Below are 16,418 nucleotides of genomic sequence, written 5' to 3' on the forward strand. Positions count from 1 at the left end.
ATAATGGAGAACTGTGATGTCAGAATTGAATACTGTGATAGTTCAGCATTGTTGATGACACAATGGGGCATTGTGTTGACTCAAGGGAACAACAGGGTATTATGATGGTACGACGCTATGGCAGCCCTCAGTGGCTCATTGTGGAGCACTGTACTGTCACAGTGGACGTTCTAGTGTCCATGGGGCATTGTGAGATCACAAGAACCCTGTGGTATCATACCATATGACGACAGACTTGGATTATCTCACCTTCCCTTTGTGATATCACAATGAGCCATGTGATGTCATATTCGAGTATTGTTATAGCACAATGGTACGATGTAATTGCCGAATACAATGCTGTGATGGAAAATGGATAATATGATTCCACAATTTATATTGTCGTGTCCCTGTTTAATTTTACATGTATGTGTGTTTTGCCTGTATGTCTGTGAACCACACGTGTGCCTGGTGTACTCAGAAGCCAGAAGAGGGTGACAGATCCCCTAGAACTAGAGTTACAGACAGTTGTAAGCCATCATATGAGTGCTAGGAATTGAACCCAGGTCCTCCAGAAAAGCAAGAGCTCTTAACCTCTGAGCCATTGCTCCACCTCCCCTTGTTTTGTTTTACATTAGATAAATATAGATGCTCGCATTTTAGTTTGCAGAAGTGAGGGTGTTTCCTGTTATCTAAATGACCGGCAGGCATTGACCTGTTGATATCTGTGGTGGTTTAAATAGGAATGGTCCCCATAGGCTCACATATTTAAATGTTTGGTCATTAGGGAGTGGCACTATTTGTTAGTGATTAGGAGGTGTGGTCTTTTTGGAGTAGGTGTGGCCTTGTTGTCCCTGTGGGTGGACTTTGGGGTTTCAAAAGCCCAAGCCAGTCCCAGAACCTCTCTCTTCCTGCTGCCTTAGGATTTGGGGGTAGAACTCTCAGCTCCTTTTCCAGCACCACGTCTGCCTGCATGCTGCCAAGCTACCCACCATACCAATGATGGACTAAACCTCTGAAACTATAAGCAAGCCCCAACTAAATGCTATCCTTTGTAAGAGTTGCTGTAGTCATGGTGCCTCTTCACAGAAACAGAACACTAACTTAGACGATGTCTATCTGTAGTAAGATTTTGTTTCTCATTACAGTTAAGTACAAATGTCATTCCCTGAACATGACTTCAATGAATGTATGTCTCACTCAGAAGACTTAATAGCATGATGTGTGTGCACTGATTTCCATGTGCTGTGACCAGAAGAGGACATCAGAGGTGTATTGACGTCAATTTGTGAGTCAAATGCTAGCTATCAAAAACCACTTAATAGAGTTGAGAATATAGCTTAGTAGCAGAGTGCACAGGGTTCAAACTTCCGTATGGGGAGCAGGGGTGGGGGGGAGGGAGAAAGGAAAGGCAGACTGTTCTCTGGTGAGGTGAATTCTCAACTTTCATCTGGGCAGAGGGAAACAGAGGGGTGCGAGGGAAAAGAGGCAGATGACAGAGAGGAGAGGGAAAGGAGGGAAGGGCTGGGAGAGATGAGAAAGATGCTAAAAGGAAAGAGAGTTACGACGGGAAGAGAGTGGAGGAGAGATAGAGAGGAGAGCTATGAACGAGAGGAGAGGAGAGAGCGAGATCAGAGGGAGAGGAGAGAATGGACAGTGAGTGAGAAGATGGAGAGAAGACAGAGTGAGGAGAGAGGGAAACAGGAAAGCGAATGTGTGGAGAAAAGAAGAGAAACAGGGAGGATAAATGAGAGCAAACCGAGAGAAAAAAAAGAGGTGAGAGCGAGCAGAGAGATGAGAGAACGGGGGTGAGAATGATGGAAGAAAAGAATGGAGGAGACAGAGACAGAAAAGAGAGGTGAAATCAAACAAAGAGAGAAGAGAGAGCCGAGATTAGAGAGAGGGGAAAAGAAGACAGAGAGCAGAGGTCAAAGAGAGCAGTAAGGGGAGAGAAGAGAGCAAGACAGGAGGGGGGAGGCGAGAAAGGAGAGGTGAGGTAGAGACAGAAGAGAGGAGAGACGTAGGAGAGAGCGAGAAGGCGAGGGGCAGGTCCACCATTTTACACATTACAGTGAGAGCGCAGAGCCGGAGGCCCAGCTAGATAAGTCTGGAAGGCAAGGGTGCTCTGCGGCAAGATGCAGTCTCATTCCCCAACCAAGCAGAAGGAAAGACAGAGACAGGAGGTACTGGGACCGGAGACAGGAGGGTTCCTGTGGTTCACTTCTAGCCAATTAACTAATGGTTAAGCTTCAGATAAAAAAAGACCTTGTTTCAAAAAATAAGCTGGAGAGTGAATGGGAAAGACACTCAGTGTAGACCTCTGGTCTCCAAACACAAACATGAGTATACACAACAAAAAAATAAGAATGAATTTAAAAACGGAAATAGGGCAATTGTACAGATTTGGGGTAAAAACCCATCATTTTTTCAGACTGTGGGCACATTGTGTGACCCAGAATGTCCAATAGTCCAATAAAGCTCAGAAGGACATCGTGGATTGTGTGTGTGTGTGTGTGTGTGTGTGTGTGTGTGTGTGTGAGACAGAGAGAGAGACAGAGAGAGACAGAGAGACAGAGACAGAGAGACAGAGAACCTAGTAGAGAATGGAATGAGCAAGTGTGCTCACACTCAGCATGAACAGAACTGTCCCTGCTGAAGCCTTCTGTCAGAATTCTTAGTGTGAACAGGGGTTGTGCCTCCATTTATTTAACAAAATTGGCGTTAACAATGAACACAGCTAGCTGCTAGCCCAATAGTAAATGTAGACCGATAGTTCAGCACCTGTGCAACCCTCACCTGAGGAAATGGGAGTTGCTTTGGGGGGGGAGTGGTCACCAGACTATGTCAGACTAATGCAGGCTCTGGTCTTCAGCAGATTCCAAGCAACACTCCCCCCACCTCTCGCGCCCTTGGTACAAACAAACAAGAGAGTTTCTGTGGAGAAAGAGTGTCAAAGCTTTGGCACAGAGCACACAGGTAATATAGCAGCCCTGTGTAGGAGGCGTTTCTGTCCCAGCAGCAAGCAGAAGTCTTACAACCTCAAACACACAGCAGTGCACCCCATTCAACCATTAAGAATGGAGCCTACCATCATCCCTACGAAAATGTCTCTTGGGGCAAGGTTGCTTAGGCTGGTGGGCTTCCAAAAGCAAAAGTGGACCTTGTCAGGGAGAAAATACAATTCCTTTTATTCATGTATTTATTCCTGTGTGTAGACAGTCTGCATGTCTATGTGCCACACGCATGCCTGGAACCCACAACAGACAGAAAAAGGTGTCGGGTCCTCTGGGACTGTAGCTACAGATGGTTGTGGCCCACCATGTGGGTGCTGGAAATGGAAACCAAGTTCTCCAGAACAGCAGTCAGGGCTCTTAACCACTTCTCCAACTCTCTAGCCCAAAGGAAATGTAATTCCTTAACAGCCATCAAAAGATCAGCGTTAGGCCAGGAGGAGTGGTACGCACCTGTCATCTTAGCTGAGGTAGAAGACTGTCATAAATTTGAGCATCCTGGGTCATAGAGTGAGACATTGTCTCAAAAAGAATGCTTTAATTTCACAGTTAAAATGGAATCTCTAACAAAAGACAGAACTCAGGACAGCAACCCAGTAGCTTGAAGTGGCCTTGAGGTCACAGAAGTCACACAGCCCTGGCAGGAGTGAGGGTATCAGTCCATCAACTTGAAGGGCCACACCTTGCAAGTCCTGCCTAGTCCCCTCCCTCTAGTATTACAGGTGACAAGTAACCAAACAGCAAGAACAATATTTACCAGATATCCAGAGTCATCCTTGACATCACACCTCCCTGGCAATCTTACCTTTAAATATCTTTCAATCCACCCCACCAGCCTCCAGAAGATATGCCTGTCTCCCAGGACCCAAAAATCCAGATCTGGTCATAGGCTGCTTCCCTTAGTCTTCAAGGAGCTCCCTGATCTCAGGATAAAAATGGAGTCACTGTGGTGGTCAGGTATCCCTTCTGGCTCACTTGGAACATTTCTCCCCATTCCTCAAGAGCCTTTGTTTACCAAGGCTTGCTAGTCAAATGGTCCATGCGTATTGTCGGTCCTGCTCTGTTGCTTCTGGTCCAGTCTTCCAATCTTCTCAGAGACTTGACTGCAACCATACAACCCTATCACTTACTCTAGGAGGGCCCAGTAGCAGCAGGTCCTAGGGAGTACACAGCATTAAGGCCTGCTTTCACAAACGTCTTCCAGGGACACTGGGACAGGGTGGGGTTCCTCTCCTGATTTCTGTTCCCATAAGGCCATCTAGGCCAAAGCTTCTTACATTGTTTCTGCCCATGACCCCAGAAATGTTTAGGTAAACCCAGGTATATCGGTATATAAAATAGTTACACACTTAACTGATAATAAATCATATAGAAATTTGTTTTAACTTTATTTTACAACAATTTTTTGATACACATATAATTTTACCATTTAAGACAAAAGCAAAGTATGGATGTGCTTGTTTTAGGCTTATTTATTAAAACATTAAATATTGACTGGACATTTGTTATTACGTTTTCATAGTTGATTTCATAGTTTAGATACGTGTGACCAATGCTGAAAGCTATGCTCTAGCACAGAATGGCAGAAGTCTGCCTGTCCTACTTCCAAGCCAAAACTTAGTCCTTTTTTTTAAATGAAACTCAAGTAAACAAAACACCAATTTCTAAATCCAAATATTTTACCACAATATAATTCAAAGATATACTAACTTGATACATGCTGATTAAAATAGTGATGAGATAACAGTAGGAATCTTTGTTTCCTGAAACTAAGTCATTATATTTTATATGTTCAGTAAAACACTGCAAATCATAGCACAATAGTATTGACTGAGCTATTTCAGGCCGTGTTCTTGACATTGTGGAAGGGCAGTGTAACATGTGTATGCTGTATTCACAACTAAAGCTTCAATGAAGCCACAAGAGGCCACAAAGGAAAGGCTACCAGAAACCCCACGAATACATTGCATTTTTATTTTGAAATAATTTTTGATTATTACTGTTAGGGACAACCCCCCCACCCTTCCCTATATAATCCAGCCATTTTGATTGCCCAGCCCTTTGTCTGCCCCTTAGTCTCCTGGCTGTCCCCTCTCCCCTCCCTCCTCTCCTCACACGGCCCAATTTGGGGTCAAGTTCACTCCTACCTCTGGCTAAGCTCTCCCTTTTATCTACAATAAACTTTCTCCACCATACCTAGAAGCAGTCATGTCCCTCCTTTTTCTTTCTTTTTCTTTCTTTCTTCCTTCCTTCCTTCCTTTCTTTCTTTCTTTTCATCCAATCGCACGTTCAGAAACTTCACGCAGTTATCAAGTTTTCCCCACTACCCACACACCCATAGGACCGCCATCAACAGATTACAGTGGGCAGAACGCAGATTACGAAAAGTCTAGAGACTTGCTTAGGTTTATCCTCTCAAGGCATCACAACCTGCAGCAACCTGTTGCTGGTCAGATGTCTCTCGGGCCTGCGGTTCCCACTCCCACTCCTGTCCAGTAAGCTGAATGCACCCACTCCGTCCGTCGTCCTCCTGGTCAGTGAAACCGATGTGCGATGCTGGCGGGTGCCAGGCAGCCAGGCACTGCGCTAGCCAGCCCGCGCGCCCCGATGGGGTCCTTCGGGCCATTGCCGGACAGCCCAGCTCGGGGTCCTGGTGCGGTCGCGTAGCAGCGGCAGGGACGCGGCCAAGCCGCTACCGGAGTGCGGTCGCCTGTTAGTGGGTAAGCCGGCTGCCTTTGTGACCCGCGGGCTGTGGTGGGCGAGCGCATCAGCGGTGTCCCGCGTCCCTCCAGGCCGAAGCAAGGACAGAGTGCTTGGGGGGGAACCCGCCTGAGAGGAGGGGCGAAGGGAAGGCGGGGACCCGGCCGAGGCCCCACCACAGTTGGCGAGTCCTTTACGGGAGATGGTGGTTAGGCCTGTTGGGCGCCTAAAAACGTTTGTCACACGAAAGAGAGCTTGCCCCACCCCCAGACCTGTGAGGACAGTGACAGTCACTGAGGGGTTCCTTCGCGAATCGGCAGGCGGGGTTTGGCTTTCGAACGGATCGCCCCCCTGTGCAGGGTGAAGGTGGAAGGGGCAGCGTCCTCGCTATGCTCGCCTGTAATCACTGCTTGGAGCCCGAGTTCCTCGTTTGCCGAGGCCGTGGCTGTGCGGAAATACGGTCGGGCAAACGTGGGACCCTGTTGCTGAGTTTTCTGCCAGGCTAGTGCCCATACCTGTGTCATAGCCCTCACTGCAGCCAGTTGAGCCCGCTCCAATGTCGGCTCGAGTTGATCAATGAGTGCGAGCTCCTGCTGCTGCTGCTGCTGAGTGTTAGCAAGACTTATGGAAGGAGGAGTATGAGTTTGCACAGAACTGAAGTACAGTTTGTGTTTAACATGTAACATCCCTATATGCCCCAGTCTCCTATTTACAAACCTAATGAGCAGTTAAATATCTGAGTTGAGGCAGTGAAGGACAAAATCTTGGCATAGGTATGGTTTGTATTGTCTGTATTTAGGAAACGGTTGAAACTACTAGAACAGTGCTTTACAACCTGTGGGTCGAGACCCCTTGGAGGTCAGATGACCATTTCACAGGGGTCACAAGAACATCAGAAAACATGAGTATTTACATTAGGATTCATAACAGTAGTGATATTACAGTTACGAAGTAATTGTATGAAAATAATTTTATGGTTGGGGTCACCACGACAATGAGGAACTGGATTAAAGGGTTGCAGAACCACTGAACTGAAGGTTAAAAATGACACCTGCAAAAAATGTTCTGTGAAGGCAGCAAGGTGGGAAGGGAAGGTGAGTCAAGAGTATGGGTCACAGGAGGCTGGAGAGATGGCTCAGACCTTGAGAGCACTGGCTGTTCTTCCAGAGGCCCTGAGTTCAGTTCCCAGCAACCACATGGTGGCTCACAACCATCTGTCATGAGATCGGGTGCCTCTTCTGGCCTGCAGGCATACATGCAGACCGAACATTGTATACTTAATAAATAAATATTTTTTTAAAAAGAATATGGGTCAGGCACCGTAGATGGTATGGTTCGTGTCCGCTTGTTTTTGCCAAATATCAGGCTTACCATGTGAGTTAGGCAGTATTTGTTGTTGTTTGTTGCTTTGTGTTTTACAAGCAAAAACACTTGTCTGTTGAACTTGTAAATCTAGTATAGAAGGGAGGAGGAGTGTGGCCGGATCACATCTGCAGCAGGAAATGGCAGGAGAACCTAGTAGCAAAGCGACAGCCCTAAGGCTCAGCAGATGGTGGCCAAGCTGTCAGGTTGTGTGTCCTTGGGCACTCTCTGGGCTTTCAGGAAAAAGAAGAAAGTAGTCTCTAATTGTGGCCTCTTGTTGACTTTTCCAGACAGTGATAAGACTCCAAGGCTGGCTCTTGTCTACGGCCAAGAGCTAATGGCAGGGGACAAAGGCAAGCATTGCGAGCTGGACCAGGAGAAATATGATGCTCACGACAACGTGAAGATCATCTGCCTGGGGGACAGTGCGGTGGGCAAGTCCAAGTATGTTGGGGAATTAGGGAGGAAGACACGATCCCAGAATGAATTGATTAGAAACGTCCTCCAGAGATGATGAAGAAGTGGTTTCTATGAGGCTGATGGAGGCGGGGGAGCCTCGACTGGAGCCCGAGTGTGTGTGGGCGAACAGCAGGCCAGGCTCGTGTCTATAACCCTATTAATGAGGAAATGGGAGAGTCAAAGGGACAGACCAGAGTCCTGACAGAAGTTGTAGAATGGGTCACCACGGGAATTGCTGGAGTAGTACAGAGTGTGGAAGTGGCAAGTGGGATATTACTACATGTGTGGGGGTTGAGGGATTGCTAGAGGGGGCGGTAGGAGTGGAAGAGAGGAACGTGACGGGTAGAATACAGGCAGTAAAGGTGCCTTCTCGGAGGGACTCCCTGAGTTGAAAAGCACAGGTAGCAACAGTGACAGACTGGGATGGTGTTAAAGACTGGACGGTTGTCGGCGCCTGCCTGTGCAGGTGTGGAACTCTCCGCCTGGAGAGCTGAAGTGAAGCTCTGCAGTCCACTTAGCTTATCTCCATCAGGCATCCGACCTCTCACCCGTCCAGGGTGAGACAGTGAGGGTGCCTGTGCATTTCTGCCTTCATAGAATGAGGACAGAGTTGTGCCTATCTAGTTTGGTCTCCCACCCCAGCTGATTCCAGATCACCCCACACTACAGACCCTTCAGACCGGGATAGCTATGGGGAGGTCCTAGAGGCCTTGCTAGTTTTAGGCCAGCTTCATAAATTCACATTCGTTGTTCCGCCTTATGTTAAAGCTCTGCTGTCATATTTTACAATTGCTTTAACCTCAGCAATATCCCATACAATTAAGGTAAGGTTTGGAAGATTATCTGGTAAATATCAGCCCTTGGTCCACACTTGAATTTAGATCTGACAGAAAAGCAAAGTGGTAGGCAAGGGGAGACCGATTGTTGACCTAATAACCAGTAGACCTTTAAGGAAGTGTGGGCTGGAGAGAAGCTAAGGAGAGCCTACTAAATCAGCATTAGCCCAACAGTGCAGTTAAAAAAAAAACTAAGTTGTTAACAGAACATCAAAAGACTAGCACAGTTCTAGCCTCTAGGACATTCTGAAGACAAGGAGTTCCCAGCCCCTTTGAGACCTCAAGCAGAATGTTAGAGAGACCATGGTAGAATCTGCGTCTAACGGAAGGTTGGTGGGTGAGAAAACCTCATTTCACAGGACTCAAGAGTTCTCTACCAGTTTTCAGTATTCCAAGGCCCCCTCCCAGGTGATTCTAGACTGCATCATGTTGACATTTGAAATGAACTATCATAGGAGTGTTAAAATCAGTTTGTTTTTATTTAAAACTTATATACATGGTTTTATAAATCATATGTATATTATTTTAATATCTTTCCAGGAGGTGGGAGGCTTGTTGTTTTGTTCTTTGTTTAGATTTACTATATGGTCTGGTTGGGAGTCAGTAGTTATAATACCAAGAAAAGGTTTCAAGACTACCCTGTGGCTCCAAAATGTATACTAAGTAAAGCTTGCTAACTATGCTCACATTCATGTGTTCAGATCTGACTAGATACTTGTACACTGCCTGGATATTGAAACAGCCATAGACAAAAGATTCCCAAACCACTGTGCCACATACGCTGTTCTGATTGACGAGGCATTAAAGTAAATCAGCTAGTGTTTCTGTTGGGGTTCTGTGCAGGTCAGGGAGGAACTTCTTAGCTACCACAGGGTCACCTTCCTGCTCAGGTGACATCTGAGCAAAGCCTTAAGGGATGGCCGAGCCTTGAGAAAATGACTATTGATTGAATAGTCTTCTTGACCTTGGGTTTTCCCTGCCTAGACAGGGATAATTGTATGTGTAGCAGTATGTGAGATGGAAATAATGGATCAGAGAGCCCCCTGCTAATTGGCCCATAAAGTGACACCAGTGGTTTGGCTCTGTGGGCTTGGTAATGGTGATTCCCACCGTGCAAGCTTGACTAGAAACTGTGACTGAAAGTGCACAAGAGATTGGAAGCCTCAAGTGGCTTCCAGGTTGTCAGCCCAGGGGTAATAAAGCAGGGACAAGAAGATAGAAATGCTACGTGACCTGTGACTTTGCACATTTGCCTTACAGACTCGTGGAGAGGTTTCTCATGGATGGATTGTATCCTTAAAAACTTGAAATTACTTTGTTCCTGTGGCTTTCCCCACTCTCGTGTATCATAACCTCCAGTCCACTCCTTTATACCAGCAGCCCAGGAAAAACCAGTGGGTTGTATCATATAATTCAGGCTGTTTTGTCTAGAGGTTACATATATTGGGGTTTCTACTAGGAAGGCCGGGAGAACAACAGTTAGCACTTAGTCTGTATCAAATGCCAGGATGCAAGTCTTACCTCCTTAGTAGTTCTGACCTTGAGTTAGTCATTTCACCCCTTTCCTCAGAGTCTAAAAAGTCTTTGTAGGAATAAGCTTTATAAAATGTGGTGTGTCCTCTTTTCCCTCATCCTGTACCCTGTGCAGATCTGGAGTAACTGAGATCTCCTTAAAGTTCCCCTAAGTAGACCCCCAAGGACTGCATTCAAGAGTCTCCATTCTGAGTCTCTTCCCTGACCTTAGCCCCCAAAGGCTGATGTCACTCACTCTATACCAAGTCCCACTGTCCAGCATATTTCAGCTTCAAGAGATGCTGTTCCCTGGGTATTTTGTTGGTGTTTCACACACAAGTGAACTTGAGTTTGTAAATGCTTTGTTAGCTGCCTGGTGTAGGTGGTTTTTACTGTGGGACAGTCATGACACTCTAGCCTATAAGAACTGTCCACGCCGGGCGTTGGTGGCGCACGCCTTTAATCCCAGCATTTGGGAGGCAGAGGCAGGCGGATCTCTGTGAGTTCGAGGCCAGCCTGGTCTACAGAGCGAGTTCTAGGACAGCCTCCAAAACAAGACAGAGAAACCCTGACTCGGAAAAAAAAAAAAAAAGAAAAGAAAAGAAAAAAAAAAGAACTCTGTCCACGAAAGACTCAAAGTGTCCACAGTTACATTTCCTAGCATCGTGACATCACAACTTTTCCATAAATTCCTGTTCCATGTTACCTCACACTTAGGTATCCAGGGCATTCTCCCAGGCCCTTCCTTAGACCTTGTGCCACTGAAGCTGGCTCTGTCTGTCTGTAGGATTCATTCAACTTGGAATCTAACATCATTATAGGGAGGGCAAAGTCAGGAGGATAGCCATAAATTTGAGGCCACCCTGGGCTACTTTGGAAAAACTGTCTCAACAAAGAGAGGACCAGGGATGGTGGCTTTTAATCCCAGTACTTGGAAGGTAGAGGCAGGCAAATCTCTGTGAGTTCCAGGCCAGCCAGGACTACAGAGTGAGACCTGTCTCAAAAAATAAAGAAAAACTTAGTAAGGAGAGGGACCATTCTGTCACATAAACATCTTCTTACCTCTTTTTCCTCACCTTTGCTCCTTAACCTGCATCCAGTCAGCCACAGCAGCTGTCCACGTATGCTCTGACCCTGTATAAGCACACGGCCACAGTAGATGGCAAGACCATCCTTGTGGGTGAGCAGCATGGGTGCTGGGGGCCACGCTGAGTGGTGAGGGGGTAGGAAAGGAGGCGCATGAGAGAGTGAAGGAAGAAAAAAAAGGGAAGTCAGGGAGCATTTATGGAGACACACAAAACATACAGTCTCCTAACACCCAGGCCAGGACTAGTGTGCAGGGCAGGAATTAGAAAAGCAGACATTGGGGCCTGGAGAAATGGTTCAGAGGTTAAGAGCACTGACTGCTCTTCCAGAGGACCTGAGTTCAGTTTCCAGCAATCACATGGTGGCTCACAGCCATCTATGATAAGATCTGGTGCCCTCTTCTGGTGTACAGGCATACATGCAGCCAGAACACTGTATACATAATAAATAAACCTTAAGAAGGGAGGGAGGGAGGGGAGGGGAGGGGAGGCAGGCAGGCAGGCAGGCAGACATTGAAAGACTGTCCCTGCCAGAGGGAAGAGGAGCACAGGGCCCTTTGAGTAAACTTCCTTATTGCAGGGATTATTATGCAGCCAGTATCAAGAAATAATCTGTAACCTGACCACTTCTCACATGTAGGACATGACCTTCCCATGGGGTCACTAGGTCACATATTCTGACTGTCCACCATGTGTGGAAATTTCCGTCTTGAAGGGCCCCATATCTTCAGTGTGGGGACAAAGGGCATCTACGTTCTCCATTCTGAGACTCCCGTCTGCACTGTCTGTGCTTCCTTCTGGTTCTGTGTCTTCCTACATATCAGTGCATATGCACCTCTCACAATGCATGCATATTCTGCACAGAGATCTGCATGGAAATCCTTGGGGCATGTGGGGGTCTCTCTGCCCTCTAACCCCCCAACCCTATTGGGCAGACAGAGTTGTGTTCATGTTTCAGACTTCTGGGATACAGCAGGCCAGGAGCGGTTCCAGAGCATGCATGCCTCCTACTACCACAAGGCTCACGCCTGCATCATGGTATGAAACCAGTTGGGTGGTAAAAAATGGTACTAGGCAATTCTGGCCCAAGGGGTAAGGAGACAAGGGGCTCATCTGTCCTTGACCCCACTGCCAAATGCAGATGTGTAGGAGAGGGTTCAAGGCCACCCAGACGATTCACCTCAGACCTTCTAAAAAAGAATATGCCAGAGGAGCTGTCCTCAGATGGGGACAGGTAAAAGAAAGGCCAAGACGCTGGGCTCCTGTAGCCATTGAAGTGTCCAAGGGAAACATGGCTGAAAGAAGGCCCTAGCTGTTTACTGATGGAGCATGCCCACAGTGAAACTTCCAAGAGTGTCCTCAGCTATTACCCACTGCTTCTGAGACCTTTCCCTCTCAGACCAGTCCTCACCTCCCTCCCAGGCTCTCGTTGTGCTGTCTAGGATAGTTACCATGGGTTCACCCAGTAATGGCTTTGGGTAATAGACTGCACAAAAGTCCCCAAAAGTCAGTGTGCACAGGGCTCAAGTGAGATTGAACATCTGTCTCCTGGGAGTGCCTGCCTCCCAGCTCCCCAGCTCATTTTCTAGGCCACCACTCTTACATGCTAAGAAGGAACATGTTTTTCTTTTAACCCACGGATAAAACATTCATATGAATACCATGCCAGCCATGTGTGACATGAGTCAGTAGACTAACTGAGGTTTCGTTCGGGTTGGTTTGGATTGGGTTCAGTACTAGGGAATAAACCCAGGACTTTGTGCATTCTGAATATGTGTTCTCCCACTGAGCTGAACCCCAGCCCCAAAGCCTAGTTCTCTGAATTATGAACCTTAGGGATTGTCACCAAGTGAAAAGAACACTCTGTCAGTAAGAACTGGTGTGGACTTGCTTACAGAATGGCAGCTAGACCTCAAGGCTGAGTGCCCAAAGAGAACCAGGTAGGAGCCATATTGTTTGATGACAGCTCTGTAAGTCACTCTGTCGGTAATCACCAAGGAAGGAAACAGGTGCTGCATCTCTGATAAGAACACAGGGTGTGGATAAGTAGACACCATTGTTATTTGCCCTGGCATTTTATAACATTTGACACCACCTAACCGTCTAACCCTACCTCTTACAATATGCATACCACTGTTTTTTGTTTTTTTGTTTTTTGTTTGGTTTTGGGGTTTTTTTTGTTTGTTTGTTTTTTTTGTTTTTGGTTTTTACGAGACAGGATTTCTCTGTATTGTTTTGGAGGCTGTCAGTCCAGCCCAGCCTGGAACTCACAGAGATCCGCCTGCCTCTGCCTCCCGAGTGCTGGGATTAAAGGCACGTGCCACCACTACCCGGCTGCATACCACTGTTTTATGAATGTGTACCATTTCATCCATAAGGGGTAGCACAAAGGGGACACAGAAAGGACTGGTCCATTCTCCTCACCAACCCCCATCTTCCCTCTGCAGTTTACACCCATTCAGTGAAAATGCCGCTCATGTCTCTGCTTAGATGCCACCATCCTCTGATGGTTTAGAGTCGCACAGGACTCTTGGCTATTTGTGACATAGACTGAGTGTGGTGTGCACATAAAGGCCACCTGGAGGGGCTTGCCAGCTGGTAGATGAGGACAGTGAGAGGGTAATAGAAGGGACTCATCACCTGTTCCTCCACAGTCCCTGGAGCACAGAAGCCCTTGAGAACTTAAAAATTCTTCATTCTGATAACCAAGGGTACTGAATAAAAAGAGTGTGAAATAAGGCAAATGGAGTAGTGTAACCCCAGAATCACACACACACACACACACACACACACACACACACACACACACAGGGTGGGGGGTGTCAGCCATTTTAGTTTCAGTCCTGCTCTGGCATTTGGGATTCCAGCTTACCTCTTTCCTGTATGACCACCGATGTCACCTGTGGCACATGGCCATTGGTTTCTCTATGGTCCTCTTCTGGTGCTGGTCTGAGTTTACATACACCTGGTCTGGGTGTGTGTTGTCTGGAACTGATAAAGTACTTTAACACATCTAAACTGTCTTCCACCCTCCATAGGTATTTGATGTCCAGAGGAAAATCACCTATAAGAACTTGGGTACCTGGTATGCAGAACTTCGGGAGTTCAGGCCGGAGATTCCATGCATCCTGGTGGCCAATAAAATTGATGGTGGGGCCATCTCTGCACCTGGGTGACAGTAATTCCTGGGGACCCAGCACCACACATTTCCTTCTTTCAAAGAATGGGTAGACTTCAGTCACTTCTCCTTCCCAAGATAATTCCTTCCCAATAGTGATGCCAGCAGCAAAACCTGCCCTCCCAAGACACAAATCCCTGTCACCTGTTTCAAGGGCGGTCCTTGATTGTCCCTCCCCTACTTCCTAGCACAGAGCCTCCACTAACCCCTCCAAACTCTTCCCTTTCCCTGAGTGGACAGGCCAATGCCCTGCTTCTCTCTGCAGCAGACATACAGATGACTCAAAAGAACTTCAGTTTTGCCAAGAAGTTCTCCCTGCCCCTGTACTTTGTCTCGGCTGCTGATGGCACCAATGTTGTGAAGGTAAAGGCATACCCGAGGCAGTCTGCTATAGTGGCTTGTCAGTCCTGGACTTACAAGGAGGGGGGAACGAAAGGGGACAACAAGGACAGTGAGTGGCTGGGTGCAGCAGCGGGGAAAGAGGCTGGGAGGACCCCATTTGGTGAGACAAAGACCACTAACTGTGGGATCAGGGTGATGAAAAGATACCGTGGGGGATAAGTCTGCTGATTATAAAGGTAGGGTCCAAGATCCTGCCCACTGCTGTATCTATGCTATTTCTGCCTCACCTTCAGCTCTTCAATGATGCAATTCGATTAGCTGTGGCTTACAAGGAAAGTTCCCAGGACTTCATGGATGAGGTTTTACAGGAGCTTGAGGTAAGTCAGGCTAAGGTACAATAGGAAAAGTAGATGATGTCTTCAGAGTTGTAGACCATAACCCAACACAGAGAGTTTTGCCTGCCTTTGCCACCCCTCAGGGCTTCAGAACTATACCTGGACAAATGCAGGGTCAGGCCTCACCTGTGACCTTGTTCACAGAACTTCAAGTTGGAGCAGAAAGAGGAGGATGAACCAGACCAAGAGCAGAGTAGTGTGATCAAGAGCCCGTCTCCTTAATCAAGAGGACACCCACATGTTGCTGAGTTGGGGTATTGGAGCCATTTGGAATACCCAACATCTCTGGAGAACCTCTCCAGGCTACTCCTGCTCAACTTCCTACAAACCCAGGGTTCTGTGGTCCATGATGAGGTCAACACAAACACACTAGACCGGCGTGATATCCCAGTTCCTGCAGCAGAATGAGGGATTCATGTCTTTCACGTCTCCCTACCCCACCAGCAGCCTGGCAGTGTAGACTCTGAACATTCTCATGTGTCTTAATAGACATTTAATGTTTGTTGTCTTTCATCCCAGACTGACCTCAGGGACTCTCCTTGCATTCCTGCTGACAGAACCACTGCTAACTCCTAACTCCGCTGTGTCCTGCAGAACCTGTGACACCTCTGTCCCCTTTCCCTCTTAACCTCCCAGCCAACTTTTTCAACAATATTTTGGACAGACAACTGTTAATTCCAGATTTCTTAGTGCTAGCTGTTTCAGGAGCCCTTCTAAGGTGGGTGGAGGGCACAGGAGAGGGGCTCTATTGCAGTCACGTGACACCACAGCAAGTCTAGCCATATCTGGTCATCTACACACATTACTGTTCCCACCACGTGAACAACAGCCTCCATCTCAGGGTAGAAAGCATTCCTCCACTTCTCCAGAACTAGTTAAACACTGCATCTTCTATGGTGGCAGGAAATGGCAGAGGGAGAGCTGCGCTGCTTCCTGCAGCTTGCTAGTCTACTTTGATTGTCGTGAGCATCATTTGCATTGTCTTTATATTTTGTTTATATTGGTTCCTTTTTTACAATAAAGATTAAATTTCATAAGCATTAAGTGTCTTAGTTACTTTTCTATTGCCGTGACAAAACATCATGACCAACGCAACTTACAGAAGAAATCATTTCCTGGGGACTCACGGTTTCAGAGGGTGAGTTCAAGACCATCATGCTAGGGAGCCTGGCAGTAGGCATGGAGCGGGAGCAGTAGCTGAGAGCTTGCTCTTGATCCACAAGCACAAGGTGAATGGCATGGTCTTTTGAAGCCCCAAAGCCCATCCCCAGTGACAGACCTCTTCCAAGGCTACCCCTCCTAGTCCTTCCTAACAGTTCTACCAGCTGGGAACCAAGTATTCAAATGTGAACTAATGGGAGCTGTTCTCGTTCACACCACCACACTAGGTAGCTGTGTACTCGGTGATCTGAAATCCCAAAGAAAATCATCAACCACACTGGTGAAGGAAGACTGCCTTGATCTGCTGTAGTCCAAGTTAACTCTTGATTGACTACAGGAGACCATTTCAGTGGAATTTATTGTTTGTGTGTGTGTTTTTTTTAATTAAATACTGATTT

General features: G+C 47.1%; 1 protein-coding gene across 4 annotated transcripts; it reads left to right on the forward strand.

Annotated features, from left to right (window-relative positions):
- Positions 1–5,597: 5,597 nt before the first annotated feature.
- On the forward strand, positions 5,598–15,899 carry Rabl2b (RAB, member of RAS oncogene family like 2B). 4 transcript variants are annotated; one of them, XM_013111345.3, is made up of 9 exons: positions 5,598–5,710; positions 7,343–7,496; positions 9,608–9,637; positions 10,960–11,039; positions 11,903–11,982; positions 13,983–14,094; positions 14,391–14,485; positions 14,758–14,841; positions 14,943–15,899. In XM_013111345.3, the coding sequence occupies exons 2-9, from the start codon at positions 7,390–7,392 to the stop codon at positions 15,033–15,035; spliced, it is 681 nt and encodes a 226-aa protein (XP_012966799.1). In that variant the 5' UTR covers positions 5,598–5,710; positions 7,343–7,389; the 3' UTR covers positions 15,036–15,899. The 4 variants fall into 4 exon arrangements, with proteins under 4 accessions (XP_012966799.1, XP_012966798.1, XP_005067171.1 ...); XM_013111344.3 differs by having other exon boundaries at positions 5,599–5,710; positions 14,388–14,485; XM_005067114.4 differs by having other exon boundaries at positions 5,599–5,710; positions 14,388–14,485; positions 15,004–15,899.
- The last annotated feature ends 519 nt before the right edge of the window (positions 15,900–16,418 follow it).

This window comes from Mesocricetus auratus, unplaced genomic scaffold (genome assembly GCF_017639785.1).
Source record: "Mesocricetus auratus isolate SY011 unplaced genomic scaffold, BCM_Maur_2.0 Super-Scaffold_100010, whole genome shotgun sequence".
NCBI classification, from domain to species: Eukaryota; Metazoa; Chordata; class Mammalia; order Rodentia; family Cricetidae; genus Mesocricetus; species Mesocricetus auratus.

Bases quoted from the DNA above. Each gene is read 5' to 3' on its own strand.
- Rabl2b (XM_013111344.3), top strand. From the start codon at position 7,390: ATGGCAGGGGACAAAGGCAAGCATTGCGAGCTGGACCAGGAGAAATAT. The intron at 7,497-9,607 runs GTATGTTGGGGA...TTTGCCTTACAG, and splicing joins AGTGCGGTGGGCAAGTCCAA to ACTCGTGGAGAGGTTTCTCA. The intron at 11,040-11,902 runs GTGAGCAGCATG...TTCATGTTTCAG, and splicing joins TGGCAAGACCATCCTTGTGG to ACTTCTGGGATACAGCAGGC.